Below are 22,773 nucleotides of genomic sequence, written 5' to 3'. Positions count from 1 at the left end.
CCCTTGTAGGGAACTTTCATTGAAATTGAGAAAAAGCAGGTTCTGTCTGACAGCAGCTATGGAACTGATAAAAGATAAAAACAAGAATGTATATATTTGATAAAAATGGCCCCATTGCAGGAGCCCAGTACCATCTGCTACGCATTGTCAGTCTCTACCATGGTATAATTATTTGTTCTAGCAGCCTTTGGTCAGAAGGTGATCAACTTCTACATTTGCATGCAGCAGCTGGACTTCTAAGACTGCTCTTGATGGCCTCCCCCTCCGTTTGGAACAGGTCTTGAGAAGTTGTTTTGACTGTAATTTTCCTTTTAGTTTTCTCCTCTCATCCCTTACCTCTGGCGAAGTGCAGAGCACCACTTTCCTGCCCTGCAGGATCGTCTGTCTCTAGATGCCTCCCTCCCAAACTGACCCTCCGCTCTGCAACTACGGTCATCTTCCTGGTGAAGAGAACTCCAGCCAGTTTCTCCCTTGATGGAATCCTTCCGTGGCTCATCTGTGGGCTTCCAGATGAAATGTAGATTCCCAGTATGGCAAGTGAAGCTCCTGGTGAATGATTTACCAAATGGATTCCTCATCCAGTGCAATTTAATTGAGCAAAAGTCTCCATACTCTCCTCTTCCATTACAATGGAAAATGGAAAGATGTGTGTATTCCCTGGAAGAGGATATAGCTGCTTATAACAAGTACATTTTCAGTTTTAACAGACCACTAAGATTATGTGCCTCTAAGTCAGCATGTATAATTATTAGGTGGAAAACATTGCATAAGAATACTTGGAACATGTAGTATATCCTCTTCCAAAGCCAACTACTACTTTATTATCTGTATTTACTAGTTTTTATCAGCCTGGAATTCTTTTCTCCAGGAAGACCCCATTCCTGCTTCCTCCCTTCTTCCCTTTCCTCTCTTTCACAATTGCCTACTGAAATGTCACATCATTCAGAAAGCATTTCTGATTTGCTCTATTAAACAGCAGCTCCTCTGCTTCACCCACCACATTTACCTGTGTAACTTCTCTCCTCAGCATCTATCCCCTCCTGATGTGTAGACATGTATGTCTATGCATGGATGTGTGTAGTTTGTCTCTCTTCTGGGAAGGTACATTTCATGAAGCCAAGGAATCAGTTTCGCCTACTGCTGTATCTCTTGCACATGGTAGCTGCTTAGTAAGTGTGCACTGAATGACTTCATGAATGAATGTTGATGTCCCCAAAGAGCAAATTTCTATGGATGGGATTCTTAAGTAGGAGGCAGACATAAACCCAGGTTTCCTTCTACAGAAGTTCTTTGCTAGGCAAGATATTTATTTGAGTGAGTTTAACTGTCTGCTAAGGAAGGCTGGGTCACCGGCAGCCTTCAAAAATGAGTCAATAGGCTGGGTGTGGCAGCACACACCTGTAAGCCCAAGATTTGGGAGGCTGAGGCAGGAGGATCATTGTGACTTTGAGGGTTGCCTGGGCTACAAAGTGAGTTTGAGGTCAGTCTGAACTGCATGGTGAAACCCTGTCTCAAACACACACACACACACACACACACACACACACACACACACACACACACACACAAAGTCAATAAAGCCACAGAGAAAGATATGAGGGAAAGAAGAGGTGACCAAGCCCACTTGTGTGTCCCTGGTTACTGTGAGGGAGAGAGCCAAAGGTGCTGCCATGAGTGAGGAAGCAGAGGAGACATGTCACTCCTCCATTGTGGGCAGAATAGGAAAGTTTCCTCTAAGGTCACTGACATCGCTCATTTAATGTATGATCCCCCAGCATTCTTCAGAAATGGCTCCATAATGTATTATTAGTGTTTCAATAACATGCTTTTTATTTTCATATTTTGCTGTATCTCTTGAGGTAAAGATAAGCTGGCACACTGTAATAACAGCATTGAGAATCGCAGTTACCAGAGCAGGATCGAGTCTACCCGAGGGAGAAAGGCATTCTTACCTCTAGTGCAGAAAGTAGGCACATGAATACAGAAATTGTGTGACTTCTGTAAGGGACCAGGCAGCAGACCGGATCAGTGGGCATCCCTGCTCTCCAAGGTGACACTCACCAAGATGTCATGGTTCTTTCTACTTTAAATCACCCTTCTTAGCCAGGTGTGGTGGCTTATGTCTGTAATCCTAGCACTCGAGAGGCTGAGACAGGAGGATCACCATGAATTTGTGGGTCAATGTGGGCTATATAGTAAGACCCTTTTTCACCCCAAATCACCCTTCTTCTGCCACACTGTCTGTCCCTGCCCTCACATGCATACGGATTTTGGAAAACATCTTTGCTCGTGCATAAACAGAGGTGAGCACATACTCTTTTAGGCCCCCTCACTATCATACTTCTAAATTAGAAAACAAAATTTGACAGAATTGCAGAATTTAAAAGATTTATTAGGAAAAAAAAAGAAATTGCTAGTACTATGTTTCCCGAGTGGTTTGAAAAGACTAGTCTGCCCTGGATGGCTAAATACACATCAGATGATACTAATAATAGCCACTGGGCCTGTCCTATTTGTTCCTCTGTCTTGTAGCCTGGCAGTGAACATAAGTGATCACTGGCATTTGTGGTAACACTTTATAGTTTACCAAGGGCTTTTATAAATCTCATTTGATCCCTGACTCCTGCAGCCTGCAGAACACTGTGATCAAAAGCAACTGCCTTAGAGTCAATGCAGGTATCTCCTCATTCTACCACTTCTGAGCCTCCAGCTTGGGGCGATCTCCTTGTCTCATCAGTAAAAGGGGAGTGTAATAAACCCATTGATTTGAGGGGGAGATGAAATGTGATAATACAGAGAAAGTGCTGAGGATGTGCTTAGCACGTAAAACCCTAACTTTATTATTATTGTGCATCATTCTTATTTCTTATGATTGTTTCTCCCATGTCATTTTGCTGTTCACACAGAAATTGCTGTGCATCGTTCATAGGGAATTCAGTATTTGAAGGGAATTTCAGGTTGAGAAATTTTCTATGGAGACATTTGTATGAGTTTTGCTTGAGGTTCTAGATTGCTCCCAAAGCCCCTTGTCCGTATACTACAGGATACCATGGGAGAGGTGGGTACTCAGGTAACTGTGCACATCTCACTGAAACGTGTCACATGCAAAAAAAAACAACCCAGCAGTTGTGGACAGTGACAGCTGAGCGCCCCATTCCTGGCCGCCAACTGGTGCTGTCTGGATTGGAGCTCTGAAAGAAGCCCTCATCTCCAGCAGCAAGTATTTCCACAGTGTACATTTTAACCACAGAGAAACATAGCAGGGCTATAGCATTCACCATTAAAAATAAATGATTTAACAGCAGCAATATGTTTATTAGTCCACTTACCTGCAGGGTGTCCATTCCAAGATCTGTGATGGGCACCTGAAACCATGCATATGCCAGACCTTGGGCACATATATACACATGTGCCTATAATGAAGTGTAATTCATAAATTAGTCACAGTAAGAGAGTGGCAACAATAATAATCAAATAGAGCAATTATAACAATATACTTTAATAAAAATTCCCGAAAAGTTCTGAATCATTTACTTCTGGAATTTTCCACTTAGTATTTTCCGATTGGTTGACCACAGGTAACTGAAACTGCAAACAAGGACAGGGTAACAAGAGTGAGTCTTTTACAAGGCAGCACTTCTAAAAAGGGATCTGAAGAACTGAGAGTCCTGTGTTGTCATCACTTCTGTTAGGCAGGCTGTCTTCACCTCATGATATGTACTGAGAACTGTTTAAAAACAATAAATCCCACATCTCCTAAAGAACTCAAAATTTGTTTCTTAAAGCAACATATTCTCATTATAGAGAACAACAAGCAAACCTCCCACTTTAGTCACTTTCTCATTGTTGGGATGAAATACCCAACACCCACAGTTTAAAGGAGGAGACATTTGTTTGGGTTCATGGCTTTTAGAACTTTCAGCCCATAGTCAGTGGGCTCCAAGGCAGAAAGAACATGGCAAGAGTCACTGGGTAAGGTGGTACATGCCTGTAATCTCAGTACTCCAGAGGCCGAGGCAGGGGGAATCCCCTGAACTTCAAGACCAGGGTGGACTACATAATGAGTTCAAGGCCAGCCTGAACCATCTCAAAAACAAACAGGAAAAGGCACGGCAGAGGGGCATAGCAGAGGAAAGATGCTCACATCATGATGGCCAGGAGGCAGAGAACATGAAGGAAGGAGCCAGGGAGGGAGATACACTATTATGGTTTGTGTCTAGATGTCCCTCCAAAGCTTCATGCAGTTATTGGGGTGGGGGGCTTTTCAGAGGTAGCTGGATCTAGAATATGGTGCTGGGATTAAGGGTGTGTGATTACTAAATCAGTCCACAGATTGGGTTGGCATAGTTCTGGCTAGGGTTAAAGGTATGAGTGCTACGGTGGGTAGCCTGCATACAGTGTAAGGGACAGAAGAAGGCTTGTCTTGACCCTCACTTGCTTTGCTGCCTTCTGCCTGCCATGAACTGTTTGTCCTCTGTGATGCCCTCTGCCATGCCACCCTGCCTTGGAGCCAGCCGATGATGGACTGAAACCTCTACAAACTGTGAGCCAAATAAATCTTTCTTCCTTTAACTTGCACATTAAGCATTTTGTCTCAGCAATGAGAAGAGTCACTAATACAAAATTTAGTACCACAGAAGTGGGATCATTGCTGTTACTATACCTGGCCATGTGGTTTTAGGAGCCTTTGGAACTGGCTTGTGGGAAGAAGAGAGAAAAGGTTGAGAAATGCTTGCTGAAAAAGTAGAGCCAGAACACTGTAGGCTGTACTGTATGGGAGATTTTTGTCAGAGCTCAGAAAACCAGAATGCTGATAGAAATCCTGCTGGTAAAGGCAGGCTCAGGAGGTTTCTGCTGAGAAGAAGGACTACATTGGCTGTTGTATTCCAGACAGTGTGTATTATGCGTTGGCAGAAAGTTTGTCTACGTTTTGCTTGTGTCCAGAGACTTTGCCTAAGACTGAGATTAAGGGCAGCAAACTAATGTTGCAGAAAAAATTTTAAGACAGTTTAATGTTGAGGCAGTGGCATGGCTAGTTTTCAGGGCTTTCAGTTAGATCTTTGTTGAGAGTCTAGAGCAAAGAGCCCAGCAGAGTGATGAAAACATTGTGAGTTTGTCCAGAAAGGAAGCACCAGTAAAGCTGTGAATTGCAGAGATAGAGCAACGGAGATCTTTATTGCTGAGAAGCAACAGGAAAATAGAAAGAGTGGCCTGAGGGCATCACAAGAAGCAGCAGGACTCCACCCTTTGTAGCTTCAAAATTGCAAAAGTGAAAGACTTGATTTTGGGAAGAAAGCCCCCAGAGCACAATGTTCCAGAATGGTAGCCCTCTAGGGAAGTTGTTCCTCAGAATTTGGTTCACAGGTACTGAACCTCTACAGCCCAGAGAGAAGGAGGTCTGGATGCTGCTCCAGTTGGTGACTGACCTTGATGTCATCCATGTAGTGTTTTTGGTGCATGGAGAATGTAAGAGTTATGGGGTAAAGAAGGCTTACCCAGATTTCAGAAGAAGGCCTGGGAGGCCAGGCAGTGTGCCCTAAGAGTGCAGTATGTGAAGTTTTGAGTGTGAAGCTGAAGGTGCAGTAGAAACCCCAGGAATTTGGAGAAGCCAGGAATGCAGATTATCTGAAGAAAACTGCAAGGAGGGAGCAAAGCTAGCCCAAAAGAAAAGTGGTGGGAGCTACAATCACTGGCAGTGCCATAGGGGCCAAACCACCTACGCCCTTTGGAGTTCACATCTTGGCACACATGGCCTCAGATGCTAGACATAGAACTACAGGATTTCATGTTTGCATTGCTGGGTTTTGGTCTTGCTTTGTTCCCATTCCTTGCTATCCTTCTGTTTCTAACTTTTAGAATGGAAATGTCTATCTTGTGCCATTGACTGTTAGAAGTGTTTAACTTTTTTTTTTTTCACTTGTACAGGGGCTTTTGCAGCTAAGAGTTTGCCTTATATCTCAGAGGAGACATTGAAGTTGGACTTTTCAGCAGTGCTGAAACTGTTAGGACTTTGGCAACTCTGGGAGAGGGACTAAATGCCTTTTGCATAAAGAGATGTGTGAGAGTCTTTGTGGGGCCAGGGGTAGAATGTTATAGCTTGTGTCTAGATGTCTTCCCCAAAGCCTCATGTAGTTATTGGGGGGGGGGGGTGCTTTGCAGATATGGCTAGGTCAAGAGTGTGTGATGCTGGAATTAAGGGTGTGTAATTACTAAATCAGTCCACTGATTGTTTGGCATAGTTCTGGCTAGGATTAAAGGTATGTGTGCTACACCCAACCTAGAGCAGGTAACCTAAATACAATGTAAGGGACAGAAGCACACTTGTTTTGATCTTTGCTTTGCTACCTTTTCTCTGCCATGAACTCTTTCTCCTCTATGATGCTTGTCTGCCATGCCACCCTGCCTTAGAGCCAGCCGATTATGGACTAAAACCTCTACAAACTGTGAGCCAAATAAACCTTTCCTCCCTTAACTTTGCACATCAGGTATTTTGTCTCAGCAGTGAGAAAAATAACTAAAACATACACTTTTCCAGGCCATCCCTCAACTTACATGTCTCTTGCAACCAGGACTTACCTGCTAACAGCACATTCAGCTACTAAAGTCATTATGGGATCAATCTACTGACGAGCATAATGTACCCCCAGTCCAATCACCTTCCAAAAGCCCTGCCTCTGAGCACATGAGAGTTTGGGGGACACTTAGGTCTAAACCATAACACCACCCTAAATCACAAGCCAAAAGGGACCCCAGCTGACATCTGGTGTACTTGTCCATTGTCCTCTCACGTGGGTACAAGCATGAGTGCAGGTGTATACACCTGCAGCATAGAGATCATAGAGAACATGTAGGCTTGCACATTGCTTTTTGTTTAATATTCTGTCATCAACTTTCCTACTCATTGGCATTCTTCAACAGGATCCTTTAATAGGTGAATAATATTCCATTTCATTGTACTGAATGTTGACTTCCCTTCCAGGGCTTGAAGTGGTGCAGGGTATGAGAAACACTAGGAATGGAGAGAAGGCATGGGCAGAGAGGTGCTTTCCCAGCTGCCTCTTACTGACTGTGTGATCTTAGTCAGTTGAAATCCTTTGTCTCAGTTTCCAAAGTGGGAAAAGCAGTGTCTACCTTACAGAGCACTAATCCTGATGGGTCAACTTCATTGGTTTGAGAAAGGCCTAGCAGTTTAGCAAACCAGTGTGTCTGGGAGGGTGGTGGGGCCACAGCCTTCGGTAGTGTATACGGTCCCCTTGCTCTCTGGCACTGTTCCCCTACTCTGCTTCCCACCTCTCATGAACTAAGCAGCTTTTATACCACACCCTTCTGCATGATGTTTCCGCCTTGGAGCATGCTGACCATGGACTGAATACCCTGAAACCTGAGATAAAGTAAACTTTCTTTCCTTTTGCATATCAGGCATTGTGTTTCAGGGATGAGAAGCCTCCTAATATGGGGAAAAGAACTGACGTGCTATACGTGTTTCCTAACACTTCCTACACATAGCAAATGGAAAAACAATGCGGATTCCTCTTATCTTCCCTTTCCCTGGGCTTTTCAAATTCTTTACCATAAAGCAGTTCCCAGGTACCTGGAACATTTTTCTGGTCTGTCTAATACCCTCTAAGGTACCCATGGGTTTTAAAACTCCTACCTCTGCTTGCTTGGAGTGACTCTCTGGGGTCTCATTCTCACCAAACAACCCCAGGGATCTGTTCTTTGCATGTCACACCTTTCAGTGACACCTGAAGTAGGGAAGGAGAAATGGAAGACTCTTTCCATGGAGGAGCAGATTGCCCCGGTCCATCTGGTCAACTGCCTCTGCACTCTGCTGTTGGTTCAGCGGTGTGTGGTGGGAAGAAGGAAGCCATTCTCATGGATTTTTGAGAGGGGAGTGGATTGCTGTCTCTTGGTGCTGGGTTTTCTCTCCCTTCTTGTCTTTGAGTTCTTGCTTTAGCTGCTGACCTAGCTCTCATCAGGCGAGTACAAATTGTGTAATTTGCCTTCCATTGTTTTGACAATGGATGTGATTTGTATGTGGCAGCATCACATAATATCCCTATTTATGGCAGCTCTCTAATCCAGAGGTAGGATTGAGGAGGAGGAAACTTCAAGCCTGTCTTCTGACCTAGAAACCACTTCTTGTTTCTACAGCAACTGTCTTCCCCCACATCTCTTCCTGACTTAGGGGAGGGACAGTGCGGAGAGGTCTGTAGCATTTGTAATCTGTGATGTTTTGTATGTGCTTATTAAACCTCATGGCTGTGTGTCATCTGGAATCTGATGGCTCTTTTGTATACAATAAAAAATTATGTTGAATTGTTAAGGAATAGTTAATTCTGTCTTTTTTTGAAAAAAAGAAAAGATTTTGAAGAAGAGAAAAATTGGCTTCAAGTCACAATGACATTTGAATCACTGAAGCGGGTGGAATTGTGAGGGTGCATTCTTCTCACCTGTGCCATTCCATGGTGCCCACAGTTTAAGTAATGGTTATAGGATGGGATGGGGAGCTTATTTAGCAAATATTTGCAGAGCATCTGCATATGTCAGGCAATGCTCTAGGGATTGGAAGACAGAAGAAATCAAATATGAACACAACCCTTAACTAGCTTGAAGTTACTGGAGAGAGAAGGATGAGAGTAAACACCTCTAATGAGGTATAGAGGCAATATCAACCAGGTGCCTTAGACCCCTGAGGCTTGGATGTAAGGTTCTACTAAGGCACCATGGAATCCACCCAGAGACCTTGACCTTTTAGGGAAATCTTCACATGGTGAGCTTGCCAGACATGGCGTGTTGGGCAGCCATGATGGCAGAGAGTACAGTGTCATCTGGGAGGGCGGGAGACAGTGTTGCCTTGTAGGACAGAGGTGTGGGGTGGAAGGTGGTGGTTTGAGAACAATGGAGACATAGGGATGGAGAGAGCAGTTTTTAGGAACCGAAACCCCACATTAGCCTTTGCTCATGGGAACCCAAGAACTGTTTTATTTTCACAGGAAAATAATTCCATAACTCTTAGCTACACTGAGATGTTGAACACATTTAGGTACTTCGCTGTTTCCATTTCTCCTTGAACTCACAGAGCCCTAGGGTTCAAACAGCCTCGTGCTTGGCCACTGGCACCTCTGCTATTAGCTGCTGTAGCCTCCAGCTGTTTTGGTCCTTGGAGGACAGGTAGCAACAACACCCCAAGATGGATACATCTCCGCACTCATGAATACCAAATAACGCCTTCCACTTGAGTCTCCAGGTATCTGCAAGGCAGAAGAACGGATTCCAGAAGCCTACTTCCTCTAAGTACCAACTCCTTAAATAAGGGTACACTGTAGCATGTTACCTGATTCCTTAGATGCTCGTGTATGGCAAATGTAAAGGATGCAGTGTGTGAAAAAAGAGAGTTACTGTAATTAGGGTGACTTCTATTTCTATTGTTTACATGTCTATGGCTGTAACCTTGTTTACACATATTAACTTACTTAATCCTCTTAATAACCCTTTGAATGTTGTCCTAAACTTCCTTCACAGATGCTGAGGCTAAGATCCAGAAAGATGCACTAATTTGCTCAAGTTCTCATAGCCAATGGGTGAAACTTGAACAGAGGCATCCTGGTTCCCAGAATCTATTCTTTCATTTCCACCAAGGATGTCTCTGTACAGCTCTCCAGTATCAAAACCCACATCCTTCAGATAATGACTACAGTGATTGGGCCCTGGGACATTCCCTGTCCTGCGAGCCAGCTGGTCCTGATTGGCTCCCATCCATGGGTAGCAAGCTCATTGCACACTCTCTCTCCACTCTTGAGTCCCAGACTGAGCTCTTGCAGCAAAAATATTTGAGCTCTGTTCTCACCACTTTGCTCTGCCCTCCATACGTATGACTTTGATTAGTATCTGAGTGACTGTCCAGCGCCCAGGATAGCCAACCCTCTCCCACCCTTGCAGCCAGGGCTGTGCTCTCCTGGCCTGGAGAAGGGAGAGCCTATGGTAAATGAGGCTCACTGGGCAGCCCAGGAGGCCGGCAGAGGACATGGCCTGGGTACTTCCGTCTGCAGAGTGACACACTGAGCTCTGACTTTTGGCACCATTAATACACCATGCCGCCTTCCCTAGACACAATCTTTACCCTCCAAGGAAGGTCTAAGCATGCTTACCTATTTCTGCTTTTAGGAGAGAAAAAAAATTCCAATCATCATCACTTTTCTGTGCAAGGTCTTTAAAGAGCAAATAAAAAGCATTCAGAGCCCAATATATATATTTCTCTTCACTAAGTGGTGTTTATTTAAATGCAGATACCCCGGGTTCCCACATAGACTTGCAAGCAATACCTTTCAATTTAAATGTTAATAAGAGTGTAAACTTCAAAATCAAAATTTTTCCATGAGGGAGAACTGCTTTTTCTGGCTCTATTTAATGGTTCTTCTTGCCTTTCCTCCTCTACCCTGCCCCATTATCCACCTCCCTCTGCCCACTCCTTTCCGCCACACTGAACTAAATCCCAAAGAGTTTAGAGTGCACCTTTCTCATCTCAAAAATTAGAATGTTAAATGTTAGGGTCATACAGTGCAGAAAATGAACTCAAACCCAACATGAATGGGGAGATTTTTTTTTTTTTTTTTTTAATCTCAGTCTTTGACTTCGGAGTCAAACTTACATTCAAGGCTCTTTCCAGCAGAATTATTCTTAGGATAGCTCAGTATGGTTTTCTAAGGGCTCAGGTGAGTTAGGGTTTTTTTCTCCTTCCCTTCCCTATCCTTCCTTTTCCTTCCTTTGCCTCCCCTTCCCTCACATTTCCCCTTCCCCTTCTCCATTCCTTTCCCTTTTCCTTCTCTGTTCCTTTCATTCTCTCCCTCTCTCCCTCCCTTCTTTCCTTCATTCCATCTAAGAAGGGAGAAAGACACAGGGGAAGAAATAACAAGCTATGCAAATTCCTGAATACAAAATACTGCTGTGGGCCCTGTGAGATCTGGAAGAATTAAATGGCCTCTCTTACCCTAAAGAGAGAGACCCATAGGTCCAGACGGCTGGATGACGGTGGTGCCATCTGCACATGGCCATACCATAGGTAGAGTGGTAGTTGGGACTGAAGTGCAAACAAAAGTCAGTAGAAATTTAAAACAGTGGAAATAATACAATGTAATGGCTCTGAGTTCACATACGGTGGCATAATGACCTTCCACAGGGCCTCATGGACCAAGTTTTCTGTATCAATATGATACCTGGCATCATCACCCTTTTCTTTCTGTCCTTCACATCGTCATTTATGCTGGTCTGCTGTGTGGGTCTTGTAAGCCTCCTTAGGTCTTTTTGCAGCATAGTTAGGACCACTCATACATAAATTAGGGTTGAATTTATAATAAAAATTACATGGATTTTGATTGTTATTTCAAGGTATTATTTTTGTTCCCCAGCAGGTCCTTTTTAATTCTACTTTGTTTTGACTCCATAGAGGCATATCTTTCTGTTCTTACCTCTCTGGGGATGCTAATCATTTTGAATTATGTTTATCTTCCCCCTGCAGTTTGTTTCCCCAAGTTGTTGCTCCCTCCATGCCCCTGGGTATCGCCCTTCTCAGATGGGTGGAGGTGGCTTATCTGCTCATGTGTAAAAATGAAGAGCTAAAGATCTAGCGATCAGTGAGTCAGTGAGGGGACCCCAAGTCCACTTAAGGCTTCATTGTGGAGTGGCCTGAGGGATTGTTCATGGAGCAAGAAAGTCCCCTCCCTGTATCTAGGCTGGGGGCAAAGGCCTGGCATTCAGCTCATGGCACCCAAGGAGAAGAGGGTTGGGGTCTCCATGGCGAGGCTGAACAGCCGAGGCACACAGTCACCCTATCAGTGTGTGGTACCCTGACTCTGCAGTGTGCTGGCCAATGCTCAACTCTTCAAGCCCCTTCCTGAGTACTCTGTCTTGTGCCCCTTGGGTGGGGAGCAAGGGGTGTCCCTTGATGACGTGGAGTAGACAGGGCAGGAATCTAGTTCCTTCTTGGACACCTTGCTCCAGAGCCTGTTTGACCTCTCTCCCTTCTGTTTAACCACCTGGTCTAAGGGCACCTGTGTGCCAGTCTGCATGCATAGAAGTGAGCGAGTGGGCTTGGGATCCCGGATGCTGCTTCTGAGCTGGCGCTTGCACTAAGTCAATCCCACTGTCCATTAGCTCCACGGCTCCTGGTCTTCCTGCTCTGGTCATCACCTCTTTTCCTATTTTCCCCATCCTTGTGAATTTCTGTCTTTAAAAAAATATCCCAATTTAAACTGTAGTTCTGGCTTGGTTTGGGAGGAAGAAACCCTAGATACATTGGTTCAATCTTGCATTATAACATAATAGATCTTTAATTCTATTCTTTATCTTCTCGTATAACTCAATAGTGCAGGTGTTAACTACCCTTCTAGTTCACTGGCTTTGAGACTGTCCATGTTATTTACTATCTTTGGATCTTGCATACTTGATCTATAAGATAGGAATATTCCTATCCTGCGTACCTTCAGACCTTGCCAGAGCTACCATGGAAGGACACAATAACCAGCCTTTCATGCTCAGCTCCAGCAAAGTCGGACCCACAGGGAATTACCAGCATCCTCCCGGGTCAGCGACAACTCATGCGCAAGACCCTGATTTCCATCCCCGTCTCCGGGCCAGTGACCCAGCGCAGCCCATCTTTTCTTTGCCAAGCCCTTTGGGAGACAGGGCAGAGGCATTAATCTAAACTGTCCTCCCTGAGCTGGGCCCCAGGTGATAGGTGTCTGCCTAGAACACTTAGAAGAGGAAGAGTTCTCCTCAGTTCCCTGCCTTTCTACGCATGCACGCTCTCCTAAGTAAAACACTTTGCTTGCATCTTCCAACAACAATCACCTTCCTTTCTTTTTCGCTTTGGTTTTTCTGCCTAACTCACTTTTCCATCCATCTGGGCCCAAGTGGACTCACCCAACATGACCCATTGTTCACTTAACCCCTGCAGACAGCACCTTTGCTCCTGTGCTTCCATGGGGGCCGGGTGGCAGCAGTTCCTCCGTGCACAAGACCAAGTTCAAGTCGCCTGAACAGAGGCGCTCGGTGGGACTGTATGTCTCAGCTGCTGCCAGAGGGAACAGGATTCCCTCACCCCCACTGGAAACCCTCCTGCTCCAAAAAGGGAAGGGCCCAGAAGGAATATACCAGCTCGACCTCCTGCTACCTCCTGCAGCAGAGCATAGGAGCCTCCGAAAGGGAAATTATCTTGTGCTTTTCTTGCCCTTCCCAGCTCCTGCTTGTCCTTCAAGGCAGTGGGGAGAAAAGAAGTATCAAATGCAAAGGGTATCCCATTTCAGGAATCAATCCAGACAGGCTCACATGTCCTCTGGGACCTTTCCCCTTGAGGCAGCTCACGTCCTGTTCACTCACGTCTCTTGTGGTGAAGAAAGAAGGGACTCAGGGCAGGGCGTGTGACAATGAGCGCATATGGGGAACAGAGCGGGACATGACAGCCATGGGGGTTCAGTGAAAGTGGGACTGGCCTGTGGGCAGGAACGGCCCCTCCTCCTTTCCTTCCCTTCACTGCAAGCTGGCTGTGGCTGATGGCTCAGGAAGCTTGGCTGGGGTATTAGTACTGTGATTAGAGCATGCTTTTGACAGAGCTTCATCTGACTCATTCGATGACATGAGCAATCAGCACAGGGCTGCGTGGTAATTAGGCATCCCCGTCCGTTCACAGAAGTAATTGGAATGAGCATTACTGCTACCTGGCCTGGGCATGGGTTGCTGGGAGAGCTGGGCAGGGAGGAGACCTGCTGGGCAGTTCTCCAGCTCCCCAGCATTGCTGCCTGCCTCGGCGACTCTGGCTCTGTCTGCTTCCTCACCGGAGGGGAGGGTCAGCCACTGTCCTCGCTCTGTGCCTGCCCTCCCTCAGCCCCCAGCCAGCTTCCTCCCTCGATTGACTGTCTGATAATCCATTTCAGTACACGGAAACCAGATCCCTGAACAGAGGGCCCCAGCCACACTGTGCCAGGGTCCTTTAGTTGGCGCTGCATGGTCTCCAGGAGGGGTGGCTGGGGTAAGAGAGGAACAGAGGGCCTGGCCCACTTGTTCACAAGGCATGCAGACCCTCAAGCATTCCCTGCACAAACTCCAGGTGTGTCTTTCTCTGGGATGAGATGAGATTGTCCAGGCAGCACTCTGTGGGCTCACGGGGTGCTAACATCCTCCTTTCCACCTCACTCATTTCTTGGAGAGAAGAGATGCCCCTGGGCTCCTCCGGTGTGCTCAGCCATGCCCTTTGTGAACCCTGGGGGAACCAGACCTTGGGGAAGAGACCAGAGAAATGCCTTTGCTCCATTTGAAGCCCTGTTATGGGCTGGGGCTGGTGCAGGGGCTGGGGTACACCTGGGCGAGAGGGAGCTGCCGATGGCACTTGGGCAGGTGGAGGGACTGGCCGGTGTGATGGGGGTGGGGTGCTCCAGCGAGAAGGCTGGTTCATGGAAGGGGAGTGGGAGGAGAGGAAAGGAGAGCATGCAGGGAGATGACCCCGGCGGGGGAAGCCTGTGTGAGCAGCTCTGGCAGCCTCCTCCAGACACAGGACTGCAGGGGCCAGGGAGGAAGTGGGCTGAGCAAGACGCTGAGTGGCCAGCTGAGCCCAGGCAGCAGCTCTGCCCTCTCTCTTCTGCTAAAAATACTGCCCTTCCCGGCAGCCCCCTTCCTCTTCAAGCCACTGCGGGCTTTGTCTGATGGGTCCCGAGCAGCGAAGCACAGAAAGCCCCAGCCAGCCTTTCTCTCACAGTTGACCTTGTGGAGAGCCCACCAGACCCTGGGAGGAAGGAGGAAGGTGTGGGGCAGGTGCAGCCTGACTGCAGAGACCCTGCTCAGCTCCTCCAGCCTGTCTCCCTGGCTCTCCCCACTCTGAGAGTCCAGCTCCTGCAGGGATTGGCCGGGCCAGCCTCAGTTCCTGTTCTACTAGCTGCGTGGCTTTTAGCAAGTTGCTCCATCTTGCAGGAAGGGACAAAGACAGCATCTGTCCCCCAAGATAACATAGCTGCATGGGGAGGATGGCACTTGCCTGGCACACGTGAGGTGCACGGTCAATGACAAGTGCGTTATGATGAGCTCTCCCTATGCTTAGCAACCCTGCTGTCCTGACATTCTATGCACAGGAGGACAGAGTGGCCATGAGGGTCTCTCTCTTCTGCACAGGACGCTTGGTGGCAGAAGGCTGTCTGAAAGACAGGTTGCCTTCCCGCCCCTGCAGTTCCCTGCCCTCTCCATCCCGCCCCAGGGCTAGGGTGCATGGACCCCGAGTCCCCGCCTCTGATGCTCACCGCTGCCACCTGCTTCCCCACAGACCTGCGCAGAATGACGGCTGGCTTCATGGGCATGGCGGTGGCCATCATCCTCTTCGGCTGGATCATCGGCGTGCTGGGTTGCTGCTGGGACCGAGGCCTTATGCAGTATGTGGCGGGGCTTCTCTTCCTCATGGGAGGTAAGGCCACAGGCTCTGGGGTGGGATGGGGGTGGATGGGGCCTGGCTACTGGAGCCCTGGGAGAGCGGTGAAAAGTCATAGCAGATGGGAAAATAAGACATGGTCCTCACCTTCTAGAATCTGACTGCCTGCTACGGAAGAGAGAGTCTAGGATTAGGAGGCTTGTGCTATGGCAACTGGAGATCTCAGACCTGGAGGGCAATGAACCCAAGAAGTGCTGGGATATTTATATACGTGGGCCCTGGGCCTTTGTGTGGGGCAAGGAGAGAGGTGCTTCCTGTGCATCTAGCATCCTCTCCAAAGGCCTATGCTCACCCTCAACTTACAGCTCTTCACACCGCCTCCTCATTTAAGATAAGACAATGGTGGGATGCGTCTAGACCCTCTCTTGTCTCTGTCTCGCTTACTCTATTATGGTGGCCATGGTGCCTACCTGGTGGCCTTAACTGGAATTGTACATAAGGAGGACTGTGTAGCGAAGTGAATGGGTTCTAGCCATTGAAGGGGAAGCCCCTCCATCTGCTGTGCCTCTTCTTTCCCATCAGAGCTACAATACACCTTGCAGTCTCAGTCCAGAGCTGCAGGTTTGGATGATCAGGGAAAGGGAAAGGATGACTTGTGTGGAGCTTGATAGGCGGGGAATGGGGCTTGGACAGAGGGAATGAGGCATACTTACGGAAAGGAGGGAAATGACTACTAGGCGTGGAAAGAGATGTCAGCTGGGCTTCCGGCACCTGAGCAAATGCCCAACTCAGGGCCCTTTGTGAACAGCCAGGCTCTGGGGTACTGAGCAGAGGTGGCTCTTTGTACAGATCAGGCTGGGGTAAAGGCGGCTTGGCCCTCTCCATGCACACATCGATCCCTGGGCCTGGGCAGCTCTGGCTGGGAGAGGAGGAGATCTTTGTAGGGTTGACTTGGGGTCTGCAGGCTCACTCTGTTTGCTGAAAGCACATCTAGTCGGTACCCAGACAAGCAGGGACTTTCCAAGAAGCTATCAAACTCTCCGCCATCGGGATCCAGATGGCCTATGTCAGAGCTGCCTCTGCTGGGTCCAGACCTGCAGATAGGGCAGAGGCTGGGGGTTGGAGGGGATGTAGTGGCTCCTCACAGCCGTTCCCAGACCCTTCTGGTCTCCTATAGAGACGGAGGCTGTGGAACCCAGCCACACTCACCTCCTCCGTGTGACTGTCTCTTCAGTGAAATGCAATCCAGCTAGCCCACCATTCCCATGCTGTGTTGTAGCAGGGGAAGTGTTTTTGTTTCCCTCTGTACAAGCCAACCTTTTTAGGACTCCAAAATGTACAAAGATAAAAGGGGCGCGGCCCCACTCAGAGTGAGGCTTCTCTAAGTCACCTTCGGAGCTGCAAAGAAAGCTCTAGCAGATGGGCTTTTCTGTGGCTCTGGAGAGATCTCCCAGGAGTTGGAGAAAAGCTGAGCAAACAGGCCTGTGCTGAGCAGGAATCCAGGAGCCCTGGGAGTGGAATCGCTTTCATCTCCATCCCTTTCCTGGCATTTGCGGCTCCTAGGTACCTGATCCACAAACTGTGCCTTCTATTCAGGCAGACACAAGGTCCTTCCCAGGTGGTAAGCCTAAGAGCGTTCACTTGTGTGAGAGCTTCCTTCCTTCCTCACTGCTTCAGCTAGCTTGCAGATGCGGAGCCAGCACTGTGTTGGTTGGCTTATCTTCCCCAGGCCGCACAGGTCAGCCAGTACAGAGGCCAGAGTTGAGTGACAGTGGCTAGGCCAACAGTTGCAACTGCTGTGAGGTCACTAGGTCACTCCCACTCACCTGAGACCTTGGGTGGGTGAGAGCACTGCCCGTACTGCTGAGCTACCCTCCCTGAAGCTGGGGCTCTAGGGCAGCTGGCTGGAAGCCTTGGGCTCCGTGAGGAGCCTGTAGTCTCCACCCAGGCTTAAGGAACAAGGACCTTGTTTTCTGCTTGCCCAGGTAGCGGTCCTTACCTGCTGTCCATGAGAGCCACCTGGAGGGCTTTTATGGAAAAGTGATTCTGCTCTCACCCCCACCCCACCACCAGCCACGCCAGGCATCTAGGGTCTCCTCAAAGGCAAACAGAGCCGAGAACTAGTGAGAGAGTAGAACTTTAGAGTTCTTTCCAGTTGCAGTGTGCCGGGGAACTAGGGTGCAACTGATTGGTCAAGACCTCTTCTGATTTTTTTTAACCTGATCTTTTATGACTATTTCTCTAATCTTACATGCAAAGAGATAGAGCAGTGCTAACGGGCCTCGGCCTTGCTGGGAAGACCCATCCAAGCCCTGATTACTGAGGAGCCCAAATAAATTTGCTTTTCTTGGACATGCACTGCGTTTTTGTTTTTTTGTTTTAAATGGCAAAGCCATACTTTGCGACAAAGTCTTAGTATGACAACAGGTTTTGGGGAAGTACCGTTCCAGGAACCGTGTTATCTGTGGCACCATCCAGGCTGGAGGGTATCCATGTCATTCAGTCTCATAGCCCTCCCCTTCATCCTGGAGATTTGCCATCTTTGTCCCTAGGTGAAGTGTCCTGAAAGAGGCTAGGAGGGAGTGGCATCCACACACAATCCGAGGTACCACTGGGCAAGGCACCAACAGTAGGGGCTGAAGATTAAAGTGCTCGCTGTTGGTGCCTGAAGTGGTGTTTTTGATTTGTTGCAAGATGAAGCTTCAGGGGTTTGGAAGATACTCTCTCTTCTCAAATCTGAGTCCATTCTCACTGGGCTGGACACAGCCTCTGGTGTCCACAAGCCCAGCTGCCAGTTGCTGACCCAGGAGGTTGATTTCATTAGGAACTGGGAAGGGGACAGACTGGGAGCCCGCTGTGTATTCCCCAGCCCTGCTTAGCTGTGAGAGCTAAACTGAGAGATCAGGCACAGAGGTGAGGCCTTGACCTGTAGAAGCCTGTGTCGTAAGAGCCCAGCCTTCCCAGAACCTGGCCTGTCCCTGCCCCCCCAGGGGTTAATCTATGTTTGACCTATTAAAGAACTTGGAAAATCAGCCACCCGTGACAAACACTTCCTGTGAGATATTTTCCACATAATGGGACTCAAAAAAAAAAAAAAAAAGAGGCTCCACAGCCTTAGCATTCACCCAGGTCGGGGTCTCAGGTGTCTGTAACTAAGCATAGACACATGCCCAAGGGGTTAAATTGGGCTGCAAGTGAGACACAAGCAGGAGGAGGCCAATCACAGCAGTGTCTAGAGCTGGCCAGGGCTGGGTATGGTGAGCAGGTGGAAAAAAGAATGAAAAGGGTACATTTGGAGTCAGGAGCCCGAAGATGGAATTGTGGGTGACTTCAGGTGAAACTGCCAGGGCCAGAATAAACACGGAAAGGATTCTTCTCACGGCCTTTCCTCTGTCCCCGTGTGAAGGATGATGGGCAGCAAGGGTGCTTCTGTATTCCAGATTTAACTAGATGTGGGTTAAAGAGAGGACATCTTCCGCCCTGTGAAATAACTAGCACCAAATTGTTTAATTAGTGTTCACTGCAGAGGAAGCAATTGATGAAGCAGGATGGCTTTGTTGTGCAGGAGGCTGGGGGAGGTGGTGGGGATCCAGTTTCCCTTTTGGCAAAGCCTCCAGGGAGGATCTAGCTCAGACTGGCAGAGCACCATTTGGGCGCCAGCAGCTGTCCTGATGAATCATCAGTGATTCGCAGAAGCTCGGGAACAGGGTGACACAGGGAGAGACGGCGTGCTGAGGGAGCATGTGAGCGCCACGGTCCCTTGTGACTCCCTCCCCGAATGTACTTCTCGGACACAGACAGGTCTGCAGATAATCCTGAACCTCCAATCCCTGCCGCCCCATCAAGAACCCCCCTGCAGTCTTCTAACACTTGCTGGAGGTCCTCTGTCCTTTCTGCCCTGAGCCAGATCTGAGATTCCACCATCTTTTATCTGGGCTGATGCTGGAATTTCCTGTCTGACTGCCCTGACCCCACTCCGGCCACCCTGTATCAGCCCTGCATAGAGCAGTGAGCCTAATGTTTTAAAACCGTGAATCAGATATGTCCCTCATCACTGTCAGTGGTCTAGCAGCTTGCAGTTGAACTGGAAATAAAATCCAAAATCCTTATGCTTCTTTTGAAGCCCTCTATAATCTGGTTGATCCAGCCCCTCTCACCTCTTTCTTTATTCCTTCCCCTGCAATGACACTAATTAAACAATTGGTTACTATTATTTCACAGGGTGTGAGGTGCTGTCTCTTTAATCCAGAAATAGTTGAATCTGGAACAGAGAAGTGCTCACGCCAGCCGCTGTCCTGGCTGCCATTCTACCCAGACACATAGAGATTTACTGCAAGGCCCTGGACCCGGCTGATCCCTTGACCCATAGAGCTTTCCCTGTAGTAGGTTTTGGATTCAGATTTCCATTCAAAGAGTCCCCTATGAGAAGCATCTTTGATCCCCCAGTTTAATGACACCCTGGTACTTTCCACATGTTAATTTAATTTTCTTGAGCACATTCACTCTTGTCTGAAATGGTTTATTATGTATGGCTTTGTTTTGTATTTATTGTAGCAGTTTAAAGCAATAAACATTCATTATCTCATAAGTCCCATGGATCGGAATTCCAGCCCAGCTTCACTGGGTTCTCCCAAAACTAGGATGAGAGCTGTGGTTTGGTATGGGGTGTCTCATGAAGCTTGAGGTCTTTTGCCAAGCTCACCATATCGGTGTAGGACTCATTTCTTTGTAGAGCCTATGGAAGCCATTCCTCAAGGCCAGCAGAGAGGGTCCTGACTTCTGTCTCTGGCTTCTAGACACTCTTTTTTTTTGAAAATTTTTTTAAAAACTTATTTTTTAGAACAGTTTTAGATTTAAAGAAAAATGGAGCAATGCATTACCCTCTGTCCCTGCATACAGTTTCTCCTTTAATAACATATCACACACATAAGGCATATTGGTGACAATTATTGCATGAATTTGATGCATAGTTTTTAACTCACCTACAGAGTTCATCCAGAGTCCTTTGGTTTTACGTGGTGTCCTTTTTGTGTCCTAGGATGCCCTCCAGATAGCACACTGCATTCAATTCTCCTGTCTTCTAGGCGCCTCATGGCTGTGACAGTTTCTCAGAGCTTCCTTGGTTTTGATGACCTTGGCAGATTTAAAGAGTAGCAGTCAGGCATATTGGAGAATGCTCGGCTGCTGGTTCTTGTTTGATGCTTTATCTCATGATTAGACCGGTGTATGAGTTGGGAGCAGGAGATCACAGAGGTAAAGTGCCATTTTTATCACATCATCTCAGGATGATTTATGAGTATGGATGTTGCCCTGGTCACCTGGCACAGGTAGTGTTTGTCATATATGTCCACTGTAAAATTATTCTTTCCCCCCTCTTTCCATCCTGTATTCTTTGGAAGAAAGTCACTGTATGTAACCCTTGCCTGAGGAACAAGGGGAGTTAAGATGCAGTACTGGGGTGGAGACATCTTTTAAGTAGAGCAGACACATATATTAGTTGGGATTCTTCTACATAGAAGGTTTTTTTCTTCTCTAATTATTAATCTATTCAGTCATTTGTTTAGATCAGTGTGGACTCATGGGCACTGACCTTGCACTCTGCATTATAATCTAATGTGACTTCATTTTGTTGCTCTACTTGCTCTAGCTTTGGCCGTTGGGAGCTGTCTACTGGCCCTGTGCCCCTTTGACATACCCCCAATCATGCGAGATTTTATTTTTCCTTGTTGTTTTATTCTTTTGCTTCTATGAGCACTTAGTTGTTTGACGCTAGGAGGTTCTCCAGTCTCATTGAGTGTATTTCCCTCTCCAGCCCTAGAACCAGCCCTCCCTCCAAGGAGTCCTGTTTCTGTTTGTTGAGGAAGGGTATTAGAAACCAAGTTCTGGGGTCTGGGGATTTAGCCCAGCAGCACAGCGCCTGCCTGGCAAGCGCAAGGTAGTGAGTTCAGTTCCCGGTATCGGAAAAAAAAAAAAAAATAGAAACCAAGTCCTGGGCTTGGTGTCCACAAGCCTAGCTGCCAGTTGCTGACCCAGGAGGCTGTGATGTTTCTGACTCTCTGTATTCGTTCTTTGTCTCTGGGGCCGCGTGAAGATGTGAGCTCCATGGGTTTGTGAGCCTTGTCTGCCTCAGTGCAGGGCGCCTCCACCCGAGTGACTCCCGTGCGGGGAACTCGTGCGTACTCCTGATAAATATTTGCTCAGCGAATGTGTTGGAAAAGTGAATTATGTGCAACAGACAAAAAGTGTTTTTGCTTTTGTCTCGGTAGAGCAGCGATTCTTCAAGAAAGCACCCTATCTTATCTATGTTTCTGTTCTAATCATCTCCCCCTCTGTGAGCTTCTTTATTTTCCCTTTATCTTTATTTGAACAGTCTTAAGTTCTGTCGGCTTCTGTTATAAACTACCTCAAATTCCTTTTGGAAGTAGAGTGTGAATTATATGTGAATTCATGAAGAGTGTCCTGTCTTTAACCTGGATTCATAGGATATTAGAAATGGAAGAGACTTTAGACATTGTCTGGCTAGAGCTCCCTGCATTTGACACAAGAGTTGTTACATCAGGTTGTCCTAGGTCCCCAGCTAGTAATAGCAAGACTGTTCCCTGTTTCCATTTCCTCCCTTCTCAGAGCAAATGGAGGAGATGGTGGCCAGACCAGAGGGCACGGGTGGTAATGAGAAAAGGAGATCATTAAATCTCTCTTCCTACCACCTGTGATCAGTGTGACCTTTTGTACCTTCCCAGCCAGTCATGGAGAACAAAGAGAATGCCCTAAAGAAGCTCAGGCTATTAGGCTTGAGTGATTGCGGTGATTCGTAAACCAACGACACCAAGTATCTGGCATCTATAGCTGCTTCTCCCGCTTGCCAGAGAGCAGATCAGGTGTGCAATGAACCCCCAGACCCTGAGCATAACACCCCTTTTCTGGGAGACACTGACCTTGATAAAAAGTCCCAGCGACATTGAAAACCTATAAACCTAAAAGGAAAAGTCCAAGGTGAGGGCAGCTTGCCTTAAGGACTGTTCCATTTAGGCAGTAATTTTAGGAATCCTTATAAAGTCAAACAACCTGCCCATTCTCCATCTGCCTTCTCTTCCCAGTCTCTCTCACCTGCCCTTGTTAGCTCTGCTCTACAGTGGTTAGCTTGGTTTGTGAACTAAATTGTTTCCACAGTTCTGGTCACAAACTGAATTGGACGAGAACTGAATCAAATTCAATGATTAGGTTCCATGTTTACCTTATGGGGAAATTTGATTCAGTTCTTATCCAACTCAGTTTACGAACAGAATCGTGGAAAGAATTAGGTTCATGAATTGAGGCACCACAGTACTTAGAAATATAATGTCAAGGGGTGGTAAGCCTTAAAC

The 22,773-nt window shown here is 47.3% G+C and overlaps 1 protein-coding gene across 1 annotated transcript in view; it reads left to right on the top strand.

Moving 5' to 3' along the window:
- Window positions 1–22,773, top strand: part of Tmem178b (transmembrane protein 178B) — a 360,893-nt gene that overhangs the window by 305,173 nt on the left and 32,947 nt on the right. The window contains exon 3 of the mRNA XM_005405409.2: window positions 15,308–15,445. Within this exon, the coding sequence (XP_005405466.1) occupies window positions 15,308–15,445 (138 nt within the window). The remainder of the gene's footprint in view (window positions 1–15,307; window positions 15,446–22,773) is intronic.

This window comes from Chinchilla lanigera, unplaced genomic scaffold (assembly GCF_000276665.1).
Source record: "Chinchilla lanigera isolate Chin_1 unplaced genomic scaffold, ChiLan1.0 scaffold00093, whole genome shotgun sequence".
NCBI classification, from domain to species: Eukaryota; Metazoa; Chordata; class Mammalia; order Rodentia; family Chinchillidae; genus Chinchilla; species Chinchilla lanigera.
The sequence above is the reverse complement of the archived record's forward strand: the minus strand, read 5'-3'. Positions and strand labels throughout refer to the sequence as shown.